The sequence below is a fragment of the Carassius auratus genome, chromosome 18, assembly GCF_003368295.1.
Source record: "Carassius auratus strain Wakin chromosome 18, ASM336829v1, whole genome shotgun sequence".
NCBI classification, from domain to species: Eukaryota; Metazoa; Chordata; class Actinopteri; order Cypriniformes; family Cyprinidae; genus Carassius; species Carassius auratus.
In genome coordinates this window covers 3,347,390-3,361,306 of record NC_039260.1, presented here as the reverse complement: position 1 = coordinate 3,361,306, position 13,917 = coordinate 3,347,390, and the positions used below count along the sequence as shown (strand labels likewise).

General features: G+C 35.4%; 1 protein-coding gene across 12 annotated transcripts in view; it reads right to left on the bottom strand.

Moving 5' to 3' along the window:
- Nucleotides 1-314: 314 nt before the first annotated feature.
- The window catches only part of LOC113118142 (C2 domain-containing protein 5-like), a 31,775-nt gene continuing 18,172 nt past the window's right edge, over nt 315-13,917 (bottom strand). For 5 of the 12 annotated variants that reach the window (XM_026287075.1, XM_026287077.1, XM_026287082.1 and 2 more), the window contains 17 exons: nt 12,517-12,631; nt 12,134-12,304; nt 10,314-10,505; nt 8,163-8,349; nt 7,892-8,056; nt 7,645-7,785; nt 7,476-7,539; nt 6,993-7,054; nt 6,582-6,677; nt 6,355-6,444; nt 6,101-6,188; nt 5,926-6,012; nt 5,021-5,056; nt 4,579-4,680; nt 2,401-2,594; nt 1,372-1,518; nt 315-1,283 (listed from right to left, as the gene is read on the bottom strand). In XM_026287075.1, the coding sequence (XP_026142860.1) occupies nt 1,158-1,283; nt 1,372-1,518; nt 2,401-2,594; nt 4,579-4,680; nt 5,021-5,056; nt 5,926-6,012; nt 6,101-6,188; nt 6,355-6,444; nt 6,582-6,677; nt 6,993-7,054; nt 7,476-7,539; nt 7,645-7,785; nt 7,892-8,056; nt 8,163-8,349; nt 10,314-10,505; nt 12,134-12,304; nt 12,517-12,631 (2,063 nt within the window). In that variant the 3' untranslated portion in view covers nt 315-1,157. The other 7 variants (XM_026287078.1, XM_026287080.1, XM_026287084.1 and 4 more) reach the window with 5 other exon arrangements.

The window sequence follows — 13,917 nt, the reverse complement described above, 5'->3', positions numbered from 1 at the left end:
GCTCGCCTATTTACTTTTTAATTTAATTAGTTATCATAATGGTTTCATTTGTTACAAGTTTTTGGAGATTTATTAAATACTCAAGAGTAGACGCATTTTTTTTCTTTTTCTGGCAACTACTATTGTCTCAGATTGTAACAATTGTTGTCTTTAATGCCGTATCTGACCAAAAAAGAAAGAAAGAAAGAAAAAAAAACTCAAGAAGTTACATGATTCTGCATTCATTGAAGTTATATATTAGATCAGAAAAATTATAAATTAAATCCATAAGTTCATAAAAAAAAAAACGGAAGAATTTGACAAGGACTACCCACACCGGAGCAATAATAGTTTTATTCAATTTTAACTTATTCGTGTGCAATTATGATTTGTCCTTAGGCAAACACATATACAAAATAATAGCATTAAAAGTCAGTCAACACATGAACAGAGCCGCCCACCTCGTATCCAGACCCATCATCTGTACATTCAAGTGTCAGTCCATTGGTGAACACAACTCTGCCTTAAATATCTCTTTCTAAAAATGATTAACTGGCATAGCACATGCAAGGGAACCGGACCGGCCTTGCAGAAGTCCAACCCAAACATTATGATGAAAAATAAAAAAGCACTGTGGCACATGAAAGCAAACAAATGTTTCCAGCATTTGACATGATTTTAACGAGATCAGTAGGACATGACAGGAAGTGTCTAATTTAAAACCAGTATTTAAAATCCTGAACTGGATGTCCATGTGAGTGCATCAGTAGTTTACCCCTCTATTTAAATACAAAACATGGGCATTTAAAGAGTCGCTGACACATTTACACACACTCTGTGAACACAAAAACGGATTTTATAGACCTTTTGAATTTGGTGGCTGCCTCCGCCACATTTGGACAAAATGGAATGTGAACAACGGCCAATACAGAGAAACATGGCAGATGACCTTTCTGAAAGGTTTCTGACGGGGGGAGGATTTTAAAACATTGTTCTGAAATAAAACTAAATATTGGCCATTTGATGGGTTTAAAATATGACACTTTGGAGAACTAACCAATAAGGTCTAGATTTTCGCTTCTTTTGGAGATTTGGTTGGTAGATTTAGCGTGACACTGCTTTAAATGGCATGGTCCATGTGAAGAATTGTTTACTTGAGAATTTATCAGTGTGTGAGTTCACGTTCCTTCCCCACCATTGGAGGGGTGTGTTGTGGCTGACTGAGTCTGTACCAAAGTCGAATCAAGTTCAGATTCTCGGACGAAAATAACAGCGTCCCCGCTGACATTGATTAGGCACTGCGCCTGTAAAGCACACAACATGAGTATAAATGAACAAACATGAGGGGTTGAGTGTGTATGAGTCTGTGTGTGTGACTGTGCATGTATTAACCTGGTTCTTGTTAGGGTTCTCCATGAACACACACTCCTTCATGCTGTAGGAGACGACAGCATTTCCTCCAAGAGCAGCGACGTGGGCACGAACCATCGCAAATACTTCAGCAATAAACGTATGCAGAAACCCACTCACACCTCCCTCCTAAAACATATGAAAAAAATGTGACAATAATACTACCAAGAATATAAATTAATTACTACTTTTAAATAATTTTAATAACATAATATTCAAAATCTTTAATATTATTACAATAAAAGCAATATTTAGCACTATTGATATTTATTATTATTCATAGTAACAACACAATTTACCATAATAAATAATATTATTACCAATATTTTCAATGTAAATAATTGTATTTAAATTTTTAAATATTTTTTTACAATAAAAGCAATAATAGTTGCCACTATTAATATTATTATTATTCATAATAACAACACAATTTACCATAAATAATATTATTACCAATATTTTCATCAATTTAAATAATTGTAATCAATAAAAAAACAATTAATATTATTTGAATAAAGGCACTATTCATTTATTTATAACAACAAAAACAACACAATTTACCATAATAAAAAATATTATTAACAGTATTTTAATCAATCTCAATTGTGATTAATTTAAAAATATTTAACATTATTACATTATAAACAAGTCATTATAATATATTAATACCTTTATATTATTATTTTTTTAATTTGCATTAATGAAAATAACATTTTAATAACACTACTATTATTTGATATTAAATTATAATACTTAGAAATTTTTGTATTAATAATTGTAAACAATTAATTAAATGTTAATAAAGGAATATTTATTTAATAGCATTAATATGAATATATTCAAAAATAATATTCATAATTTTTATTGCTATTAAAATTATATTGTTATATTTTCAATTGCATTGATATTATTAAAATACTTAACATACATTTTATTATTATTAATAACAATAACAAGCAAACTTCTAAATGTACGTGACCTGAATGAGTCTAAAAACAGTGAGACTGCTACCTCTCTGAGTGAAGAGGTCTCTCTAATGAAGAACATGTTAATGATGCCAAGGTATTTGATGATCTTTGCTCCAGGAATGAAAGAGAGTGGGGTCATTTTGACGACTGCCACAGAACTGCCTGAGTAGGAACGATCTGACCGAAGAGAACGAGAGCGACCTTCAGGCAATGGGCTGGCCTTCTCCAAAGATGATGCTGTTGAGAGTAAGAGAGCGAGAGAGAGAGAAGATACCAGACATGGCCTTGAGAGGGCGTGTACAGGACCGATGGATGTGACGAGACAAACATAGTGTGACCGAGGAAAAAGGACGTGTGCAGTTGTGTGTTACAGATCAGCAGCATGTGATCAAAGCAAAGCAATGACACTGCACCATGCAAATATAAAGAGCATGCAAATACAGAGACAGGAGGAGAGAAAGAATGAATGCACACATGTTCAGTCAGCCTTGATAAATCAGAGGGCGATGAGCTTTGAGGAGGGAAGCCACTTCTATAAAGAGTATGAAAGAGCTTGAAATCTCAAAGCAGTAAAACATCATTCATGACACTGCATCACAATTATTACACAGAGCACTAATGCGCATGCAGCTCCCAAACACTGCTCTAACTATCTGTCAGTGGACTCAATTAGGGCAGGGCAATATATGCAATTTTACTGGGATTATTTTGTTGATGACATAGAATAAAGCAACATAGTGAATACTGCAATGATTTTATGAAAGCAATATCGTGATTTGAACATTAGTCAGTTCTGTTACATTCATTTACATGAAACATGAATAAGCTCAAGCCCTTTTCAAAGAACTTTGCATAACATAATATATAACAACATAATTTAGACAAATTTAGAAATAACCATGACTACATAATTACGGTTTATATTAAATAATTTTAATATAAAAAATATAACAATCATAACTTAGTCATTTGTATTACTACTAATAAAATGTAAAAAATAACAATAATAATAATAATAATACCATAACTGAACAAAGTAGATTTTTTCATGACAATTTTTTTATTAAATTATATAAATATTAATATTTAATAATAACAACAATTTTTTTGCAATGTTTTATTACCATTAATTAATTTTAAGAATATTAGTATTATTTAATATTCAAATTGTACAAATTTCTGACAAGAATGCTGTTATTATGGTTCATAGAAATTATAATTTAACAAGTATCTTAATCATTTTTGTGGTCATTTGGTGAAAAATGGTGTGGAAAACAAACATGACTTGACTGTTTTTTACTTAATGTGTAATTTTAGAGCATTTACATAAATATAGAGATATAATTATTTTTTTTTTTTTAAGCTTTAACACCCAACCCTGGACTATTCAATCTGCACAGCCATACTTCTGATGCATCAATGCATCATATGCGACTCTGCATGGGCCCATGCTCTGTGTTTGTTCATACTCATTACATCAGCAAGCTCAAACACTGAAATCACTGAGGTACCACTGTCTTCATCTTGGCTCCTCACTAGGACTCAACCTCAACTTTCACACTCTGTCAATCAAGTTTGATCGGATCGGCGTATGGCAGCAAGACTCGTCCACTTTTTGATGCAGGACATAGGAGTATGTGTGTGTAAGGATGCGTGTATAAGTATAGACTGTAGTCAGAGTTGATGTCATTTAAAATTTGACATTTGATTATTAATGAATACAAGGCAGTGAGGGTTAGAGGATAATATGTCATACTGCATGTACCCTGGTCTTTACTTAGCAGGCAAAAATTGTAGAAAAATAACATTTAAAACATGGTTTATGAACGTTTCCTGGGATCCAGGACTTTAAACAATATGACACATTTAACACATTGAATCTCAAACCCTCAGCCTCATTTACCTCCATATTGTGATTTTCAAAATAAGCTTATTTACATAAATTACATACATGAATAAATGTATATGTGTGTGTGTGTGTATGTGTATGTGTATATATATATACAGACACACACACACACACACACACACTTGTATACACACATACGTGAATATAGAAAGGTATCATTTTAGTGGAACAACGTCTAATAAAATATATTGGGACCATTTTGATTACATCTTGAAGTTAAAGATCCTGTTAAATATGCAGTTTACTCTGACTAGGGTCTATGTGATTGTGTGTGTGTTTGTGTGTTAAGCCAGTTTGCGTGTGTGCTCCTACTTGTTTTAACCGATCCGCGTCTTATGGTGTGAGCTTTCAGTTTAAGCTGCTCTATCCAGGAGCTGCATCTGTCTGCAAAGGAACTGTAATCAACTGAGGAGGCTGGACACACACACACACACACACATACATATATATATATATAGACAGACATTCAGAAACGAACACAGATAGACACGAACATACAGTACACACACACAGAAATATGAGCACATGCGGTCACAAATCCCGCGGACAAGAACATACACACAACGACACAGAGGGACAAAGAGAAGAGGAAATAACACAAAGAAAGAAAGAAAGAATAAAAAAAGGGGTAAAATGGATGATGCTGGGGTGTGTGCTGCAGCACTTCAAACTGTCACACACAACAGGAGCAGAAATTAAAAGAAAGAAACACCCTGCTGCCTCCAGAACTCTCAAAAATGGATCAGGTACTGACCTCTGGCCGACAGATGGCTGCCAACCTCTGACAGACCTGACACACACACACACACACACACAGGAAAACCAATGCTGCGTTAAAGGGACACACCAAGGAAAACAGTATATTCCTTAATATTGTGAAAAGTCAGTGTGCAATATAGATAAAAGAACTCATAATATTAATCTTAATATTATACGATTTTCAGCGGCCCCACAAAAAAAAAAAACACACATACACACGTATATTATTTTTAAAACTAGTGATAGACATATATATCAATAAGTCTTCTCTTTATTGGCCGATGTGTTCGAGGCGGGACTTTTATTTTGATGTCGCTGAAAAAGGCAGTGGTTGAGCACACACAGCCACTAGGTGTTTCTCAATGTCAAGGAAGGATCCTCGGAAGCCAGTATTTCGAGGATGCTACATCATCGACATCCGTCGAAGGACTGTTCCAATGTCGAGGATCCTCGGAATTTCAAACAAGGACTTCGAAGAATATCCCATACACAGGAAAGGATGCATATGTGTATCCTTCGCGCTCTCAAATCACCCACAATCCTATGCGCGCAGCTTTGCTATCTAACGTTAGTTCAAAAATTCGAAAACAAACATTAACGCATTCGGAGCGTTAACGGTTTTTATTTACGTTACCAAACATTTGTTATAACTGTAGTAAATATAAGTAAAGTTTGACGTTTAAATACCAGTACAAATTACTATAAACCGGCACTGTAGCAGTTATGTCACCGATATCTTTGGTTTTAATGCACTATAATATATATACTTTAATTTAATTTAATTTTAAATTTAATAATAAATAATACACCTACCACTAATATAAAAGGAATATGACAAACATTTGAAGAGCTATACAGCACTGTATTTGAAGTTTAAAATGAGGATTCACCCGGGTTTACCTTTGGGGGAGCTACGAGGATTGGAAGAAGATGTTTCAGCATTGAGCTCCAGATTGAACTGAAGCTGCTCGTCATTTTCTGTTACAGCTACAAGAGACAATCAACATTGAGGATTTGCTTTTCAAAAAGGTGTCTTACAAGAACACGCTGTACATACAGTACAGCACATGCTTACCCTTTATCAGTGTCTTTTCCCCACTTTGTTTGCCATTCTCCAAAGGTTGCTCTTTGTCAAAGCTCATTGCCACAGCTGTCACCGCCACCTGCCAATTAAACAACACCAACCAATCACATGTGACCGAGGTAAAAGAACGAGAATGAATCTAAACAGGACAGACTGACCTTAATGCCTTCACTTGTACTTACTTTTTTGTTGTTTGAAAGTAATAACATATTTAAGCATTAAGGAAATAAGATCAGTGTTCTCACCTGAATTAGCTCATCTTCAGGTATGGCTACGGTGAAGTTCAAGTGACAAAGACAACAGGGGACCATCGAGCGCAGTTTGAAGTACAAACTCTACAGAGTACACATATATATTCCAGCTAGAGCAGTGATATCCAAACACACTTGAATCATTTGGTTTAGCTGATCCATATCAAACCAAGGTTGTAAAAATAGAGAAATGTATTCAGAAAACAGGAAAATGTATTCACCTTAAGCAGATTCTCACAGAGGTCACTGAAAATCTTATTCAGTCCCTGATTGGTTAGGTTGGCGTTAAGGCGGAAGACCCTCACAGAGGTAAACATCTGAAGAAAAATATGTTTGATTCCACACCAAACAACGATAAGCTCACATAAATTTATATAAGCATTATAGAGACAATAAATAGGTTTTTCCAGAGTGAACATCTCTCAAACTAGCTTCAACTGTCTGCATATATTAGAACAACAGTAACTTCAGTCTTCATTGCTAATACATACACATAAAATGCTGCTCATAAAATTTAATATCCGTGCTGTGGTTTGAAATGACTCTTGCTGTCCATTTCCTGAGAACTGCACATGGTGTGTTGATGTGTTTGCATCTTCAAGAACCCAAAACTCAACTGGGATAAACAGTACCTGTATAGCCGAAGTCCAGTTCTGAATCCCAGGCATTATTTCAGTGTTGCAGCTGTAGAATCCTGATGGGAAGACAAGAGAACATACATATACAGGTGAATATATAGCCAATTAAACAGAATAGAGTCAAAGTCCTTTAAGACACGTCATGTCACCCGGCAGCCATCTTTGAAATGCCTCTCGGGCATGCAAGTGCAGCACCTATCTCTTTGAATGGGGAAACATCAAATTCTCCAAAACTGTTCACACTAAGCTTACGATTAGATTTCATATTTGAAATCTGACAACAACTGTGTCATAAATGTTATTACCTTTGCTCAAATAGAGTTATAAAAAGCTTATTTTTCAGGCTAGATCAACCAGTGCGCAAACAGTCCTAAGTCTCAGCGTGCTGTAGTTTCATTCAAAACTACATGAGTGACATGTCTTGGGTATTCTATAGTCTTTGATAGAGTCCAACAATGGTCCAGCACATGTGTTTACCTGCTGGGGTGGGGGAATCAGTCAGAAGGGCATGTATATCTTCCACAGCATCCGTGTCATCAATCTAGAAGAGTATTAAAACATTCAGTCCTTCAGATTGCAAAATGGATTTCAAGCATCTCCATGTTCATCTCTCAAATCCATCAACCTCAAGTGCAAGTCAACTTACCTCCAACACAAAGGCATCCTTCTTCCCATGGGATAGGTCTAGTTCTGAAACCTCATCCGAACTCTCTGAATGAGAACGAAAGAGACGAGACCTCTGACGGGGCTCAGGGATCGGCGAACCAATGATCTCTTCCACAACCTCCTATACAATGGCGACAAATGTTTTAGCTTTGTTTTTAAAAGAGGAAAAGGCGGCTCACATAAAATATAAAATCCTTGAAATACACTTGATGTGTACATGCACTTACAGGAGGGTTAATATCATGTAGTTCTTTGTTTTTAGCAATGGTGTCATTAATTTTCTTCTGCATAGTGGAGATATGCTGTTCGTATGTGATGTCACTGGGAGTTTTTCCCGCAATCTGGATTCCTCCGGGGCTGGGTAAAGCTGTCAGATAAACTCCTGTTGCAGACTAGATGCAACAAACAACATTTATTAAAATAAAACAGCAGCATATACAGTCATATCTAATAAAGTACATAAAATGCACAGAGCATTATCTTTAATTGCACACTGACCGCTATTCCGAGTAGCATGGTCTCTCCAACGCTGATTTGGATACGTAGACCAAACAAAGCGTTCATGCTTCGTAGCTTTAATTTGTTCATCAGCTGTGTGTGGAGTTCGTACTCTAAAAATGGCAGAAGACTGCTAATGGCCGTGGCGTTCCCTTCTCCTTGCGCCTTCTTTTTAGTCCGGCACAACCTATAGTGAGATGCAAAGAATACCCAGATGACCTTCTGAATGGAGCATATTGTGATCAATCTGTATCTGACAATGCAGTAGGGAAATGCCGGTATCAAATTTTCATGTTGCAATTAATTGCTAATGCTTTTATCACGGTATTGAAATTTAGTTTTAAAAAAGTGGTCATAATACAGTATAACAAATTTAATAACTTTTTTCTTATAACAAAAATAACTGAACATTTAAATACAATAAAGCAATACATAAAAATAAAGTTAAAAGTTTTACCCATAGGACCCAGACCGATAGGTATCAGTTAACAATAAGACCTCATTAGTTATCCTTAATTAATGCATTAACATTCACAATAGCTACATTTGCTACAGAAGTTATTAATCTTTGTTAAAAAATACAAGTCTTAGTTCATGTAAGCTCATTAAATAACACAATTGCAACTTTTGATTTTAACAACGTGTTATTAAATATTGGAATAACTAAGATTAATGAATGTTCAGAAGAATGTTTCATTGGCAAACTAATGTTAACTAAAGTGTAAAGAATCAAAACACTTTCAAACAATATCTAGAGCATGTTATAGTCCAGATTAAAATGTGAAAAAAATAAAATAATAATAAGTTTGCAAATAAATAGCCTATAAAGTCTAAATATTTAAAGCTGCGGTAGGGAACTTTTGATGCTCTAGCGGTTAATAAACAGAACTGCTTGCGTCTTGCGGAAGAACATCGTAGCCGGAACTACTTCTCTCTGTTTATGTCTATGAAGAATCACAAAGGTACTGGGTTACTCCGCCGCGGTATCCCCGAAGCAATCTAAAATAGTCCGAATATAAACACTTATTATAGCTGTACCCTAGTGATTCAGGACAAGCTAAAAACACGGTTTGGAAAATGGATTCATGTTGTACTCACTTATTATATACATTTTTCTATATTTTGAACACAAACAAAGTTACGGACCGCAGCTCTGATGACTTTCTGCAAATGGCAATAGGACCACTGGGAGGAGCCAGAGGAGCTTGATTTTTTCACAGATTATTGGTCTCATATTCTACTGTCAGGACATAATGACAGGTTTAACAAATATGTAAAAAATATATATTTACAAAAGTTACCTACTGCAGCTTTAAGTAGTTGGCGCTTTGATGAACACTATAACGAATATAAAAATCTGAATAGCTATTTAAATCTATTTAAATAAGTTTTATAAAGTAGAACAGCTGCTTTATTTATAAGGGCTGCATTTTCTGCAGTTTAGCACAATCTGCTGTCAGAGAGTGAGTGTGCTTTCATTCAGTGTGTTTTTCACATGTTCCTCCATGTGCTTCTCATGCGTGCCTGTTTACATCAGAGCGGCACACAGCTGTGTTGTGCATTTTGACCAGTAGGTGGGAAAAGTATTCTTAAAATGCATTCCAAATTCTGAATAATTTGTAATATATAATTATTTGCGGTATTTAGAAGTGCCCACAATAACAAAACTGTGCATATTCATTACAGTGATATATCGCATTTCCGAATACATGTCTTCATTGCAATGGGCTTGACTTAACGTTCATCCAAAGTAATTATTCACTTGAGACAAAAACGGTTTCAAATGTCTGTTTTTATAAATAAAAAAAAAAGAGCAAATGCACTCAGAGAAAATGCAACAATGGGTTTGTGTGGAAGTATTTACTACGAACTGAGTTACTATAAGCAACTGAAAACCCTAACTAATGAGCTGCGTACGTGTAAAGGAACACAGTGCTGTGCTTCACGCTGAAGGAGGCAGTATACATATTTATCTAATTAAATTGCAGCCTTCGAGATTTGTTTAATTTCAATCACATGTGCAGCACGGCACACTGCTATTTAAAATGTATCATTGGATACTAAATATAGTTTTATATACTATTTTCGTTATACTGTGCAGTATGCAACAATAATATACCATCTGGACAGGATGTAATGTGCATGTAATACCTGGCCTGAATCAGGCAGCCCTTCCCGGTGACGTTGGCTTCATTAGGCAAGTCGATTGTGGTGAAGAGGACATCGGGCACTTTGTAACGACGACAGCAGTAGCAATAGGTGAGCTGAGCAGGAAATGGTATATTCAACTCATCGTATGGTATGTGACAAAACCCACAGCCAGGGGACACCACCTCCTCAAACCTAAATGAAATAAACACTGCAATTAGTACATAAACAATAACACAAGGGCACAAACACAGATCCAAACACCCAAATGAGCTAAAACTGAATAAAAGAATTACATAAGCATATAAATGTGTCAAGGTGGTATTATTTTTTAACATAAAATATACATATGCAGAGACAAGCAAATGTTTTTAGCCCTCAGTACTTAATTTGGTTAGTAGCCATGAAAAAATAAATAAATAAAAAACACCCTCTGCAAACATACACAGACACAGACAGACACACACACACACCAATTTAATTAGTATTGTTTAGTACTGAGATTAAAGGAAAAGTTCACCCAAAATTTAATTTACGTTTTGATTTACTTACACTTGTGTCATTCCAAACCTTTTGGCTTTTAATGCCACCATGAAATCCGAATTGACAATACTGCAATGTTTACTGAAAATTATTAATTCATCAATATAATTTTTTTAAATTGATGTGCTCTTGTAATCTTTAATCAAAAATATAAACGTTCTCTTCCCTTGCAACAACATCCCTTCACATAAGATTGCAAACAAGCAATATATATATATCAAAAGTTTCATGTCGACTTTAAGAGCTACTCTATTAAGGAAAAAAACTCTCTTGTTTGAACTGAAATGTGTGTTGGCGGTGTGAGTACACAACCACCCAATAATGATAAAGATCCACCCAATGTTTTTTTTTTTTCATTAAATAATTTCCCCTTTCTCACATCTTATGTCAGTGTGACATCACACAGAGCCAGGCCCCTCCCACGATTGTTGATTGACACTAGTGTTTAACATTAGACCCACCCTGAGTGAAATGTCATCAGTCCTACATGTTTTACCGCCGGAGCAGATGTAGACAATGTCTCCTAAGTGATTGTTGGATGTAATAATGAACATAGCAGTCCAAAATGAGTCCAGCTTGAGCTGAAGAAGAAGTGAGTGTAAGGCTTTTTAATGAATCTATGCAAATCATCTTTCCTAATGATGGGCTAGTTACCAAGTTTCAGGATTAATGTGGCTAAAGTTTACCGTTTCTAAGAGAGCGGCTTGGAAGAGAAAGGCGGGGTGAGCAGAGCTCATTTGCATTTAAAGCAACATGCAATAAAACGAATTGGAGCTGTTTTTGACAGAGTAAAAACAGTGTTGTTTTACACTACCATTGAGAAATTAACCAAACTAAAGAAAATACCTAAATAATTATATCAACTTGTGGAAAATGGGCATCCAAAGACCTCTTTAATTTTATTGTTGAAGTCACAATGATCCAGAAGCATTGACAGATCTTTTCTATATTGTAACATACATTGGATTATCAAAAGAATCTTTCATGTTCACAAGCTCTATAACATTCATTTAGAAAACAGACAGGGTGAATTTCTTGCTATCTTTAAAGTTGCTGTATGACTTTAGAAGACTGGGGATGTAGTAAACAAGTTGAATAATTATTATAAATTATAGAGAGTGTACTCATGGCACACCTTTTTTGAAGTTTGATACAACACGAGCGGAGAATTAATAATCAGATTTTTTATTTTTGGGTGAACTATTCTTTTAAGAGTCCATTAGCATAGGGCCAAAGGTGTGTGTGTGTGTATGTGTATGTCGTGTGTGTCTTTAACCTACCCTAGCGATGCTGAACTACCCATATCCCCCTCGACCCTCTCTGACCCTGTAGAAAAGACACAAAGCGGCTGCCGTGACAACCTGTGTTCGGTGTCCGGCGGGCCGTCCTGCATGAACCGGGAGCTGAGGATTGCCGCGGTGCCTGACGCTGACAGAATACACACCTCCTCACTGCAAACACAAAGAACACATAATCAGAGCCTTTCACTACGGCTGAATGACAGAATGAGAAAGCTGTGCAACTGAAAATCAAGACACATATTTTAATTGACTCCCTCAACCGTCTTGAAAAACCTGGATATATGAGGAAGCCAAAAAACTACTGAGTGTGTAGAAACATCCTCAGAGTTGAGTATTGTGTGTGTGTGTGTGTGTTTAAGTACCAGATGCTGGTGGACTCGCTGTAGCCCACCACAGCATGGCAGCCAAGAGCTTTGGCATGAGACTTTATTTCCTGCCGGATCTCCTCCCACCAAGCATCCCGTGTCTCCGGCTCATCTGAAACAAACATATTTACATCATCGCGCAAACACCCCCTCTTGCTTTAGCAGCATAATAGCCCTGGTTTGATGCTCCCAAATCTGGCACAACTCACAATCAATTTTTGTCTAAAATGTATTTATTTGTTTATTATTACTGTCTATATTTTCCCAAAGCGGATTTTTGTCAGCTGAACCTTTTAGAGTAAAAAAAAAGAAATTAATATTACAATAATTGAACAACACGTGTTCTCTGATGTCAGTTAATGGTCCCAGATGATGAATGATAAAAACACTGACAGTCAGAACTTTAAAATCTTTTTTTCTAGAGAGTTTGGTTATGCATCAGAAAACATGTAATTGAGTAGTAGCTTGAGCAAGCATGTAGTGTGAAACAGTACAACATTTAATTGAGCTGTGTATATATATATACAAACATACATTATATATATATATATATATATATATATATATATATATATATATATATATATATATATAAAACAGTGACAAATATAAAAATTGTCCTCAGAGATGGAGCAAACCGTGAACTAATGCAAACAAGGCTAGTACCTGAGCTTTTCTCTTTCACATACACACGCACAGGTGCGCACACTCTGAGAGCAAGGGGTTTTCACAAGTGCAAACAGTACTCCCTTGACTGTTTACCACAACTAGGAAAGATGATGATGATGGTAAGGATGAAGAGGAGAGTGGTGTGATTTGCCATTCTCCTGACTGATATCTTTCATGAACTAATCTACAACAGTAAGCAGAGCATTCCCGTTCAAGTGCTGTCATGCTTCCCAATGGAGGACAAACTCCAGCTTATTCTGGATAAACAGCCAACAGCAGGAGGGAGTTTGATTAATAACAGTAACATTAAAGAGAAATGCACAGCAGCAAACAGACCAGAAGCAGAAGATTGCAGTTGCATTATTGAAATACAATTTTTTTCACAATTAAATTAAATTATTTAAATATATCAAATTAATTTATTATACCTCTTGTAGCTTTTTAATTATCTCAATATTTGTGACAAATGGTTTGTATTTCTTGACATTTTTTATTTACTCACAAAAACCAATTTATTTTTCTCTTTTTTTATAAAAAAAAAAACACTAAACGATGCGTTAATGAAAAATATGAGTTAAAAAAAAGTATTCATTCAAGAAAGCAAATGTCTTTTTAAAAATCCCCCATTGACATTAACAACCTTAGACAATAGCCCTTTCACACAGTAATACAGTAAATTGCCATAAAATTACAGAAACTACTTTAACGATGAATTAAAAAATGTGCTAT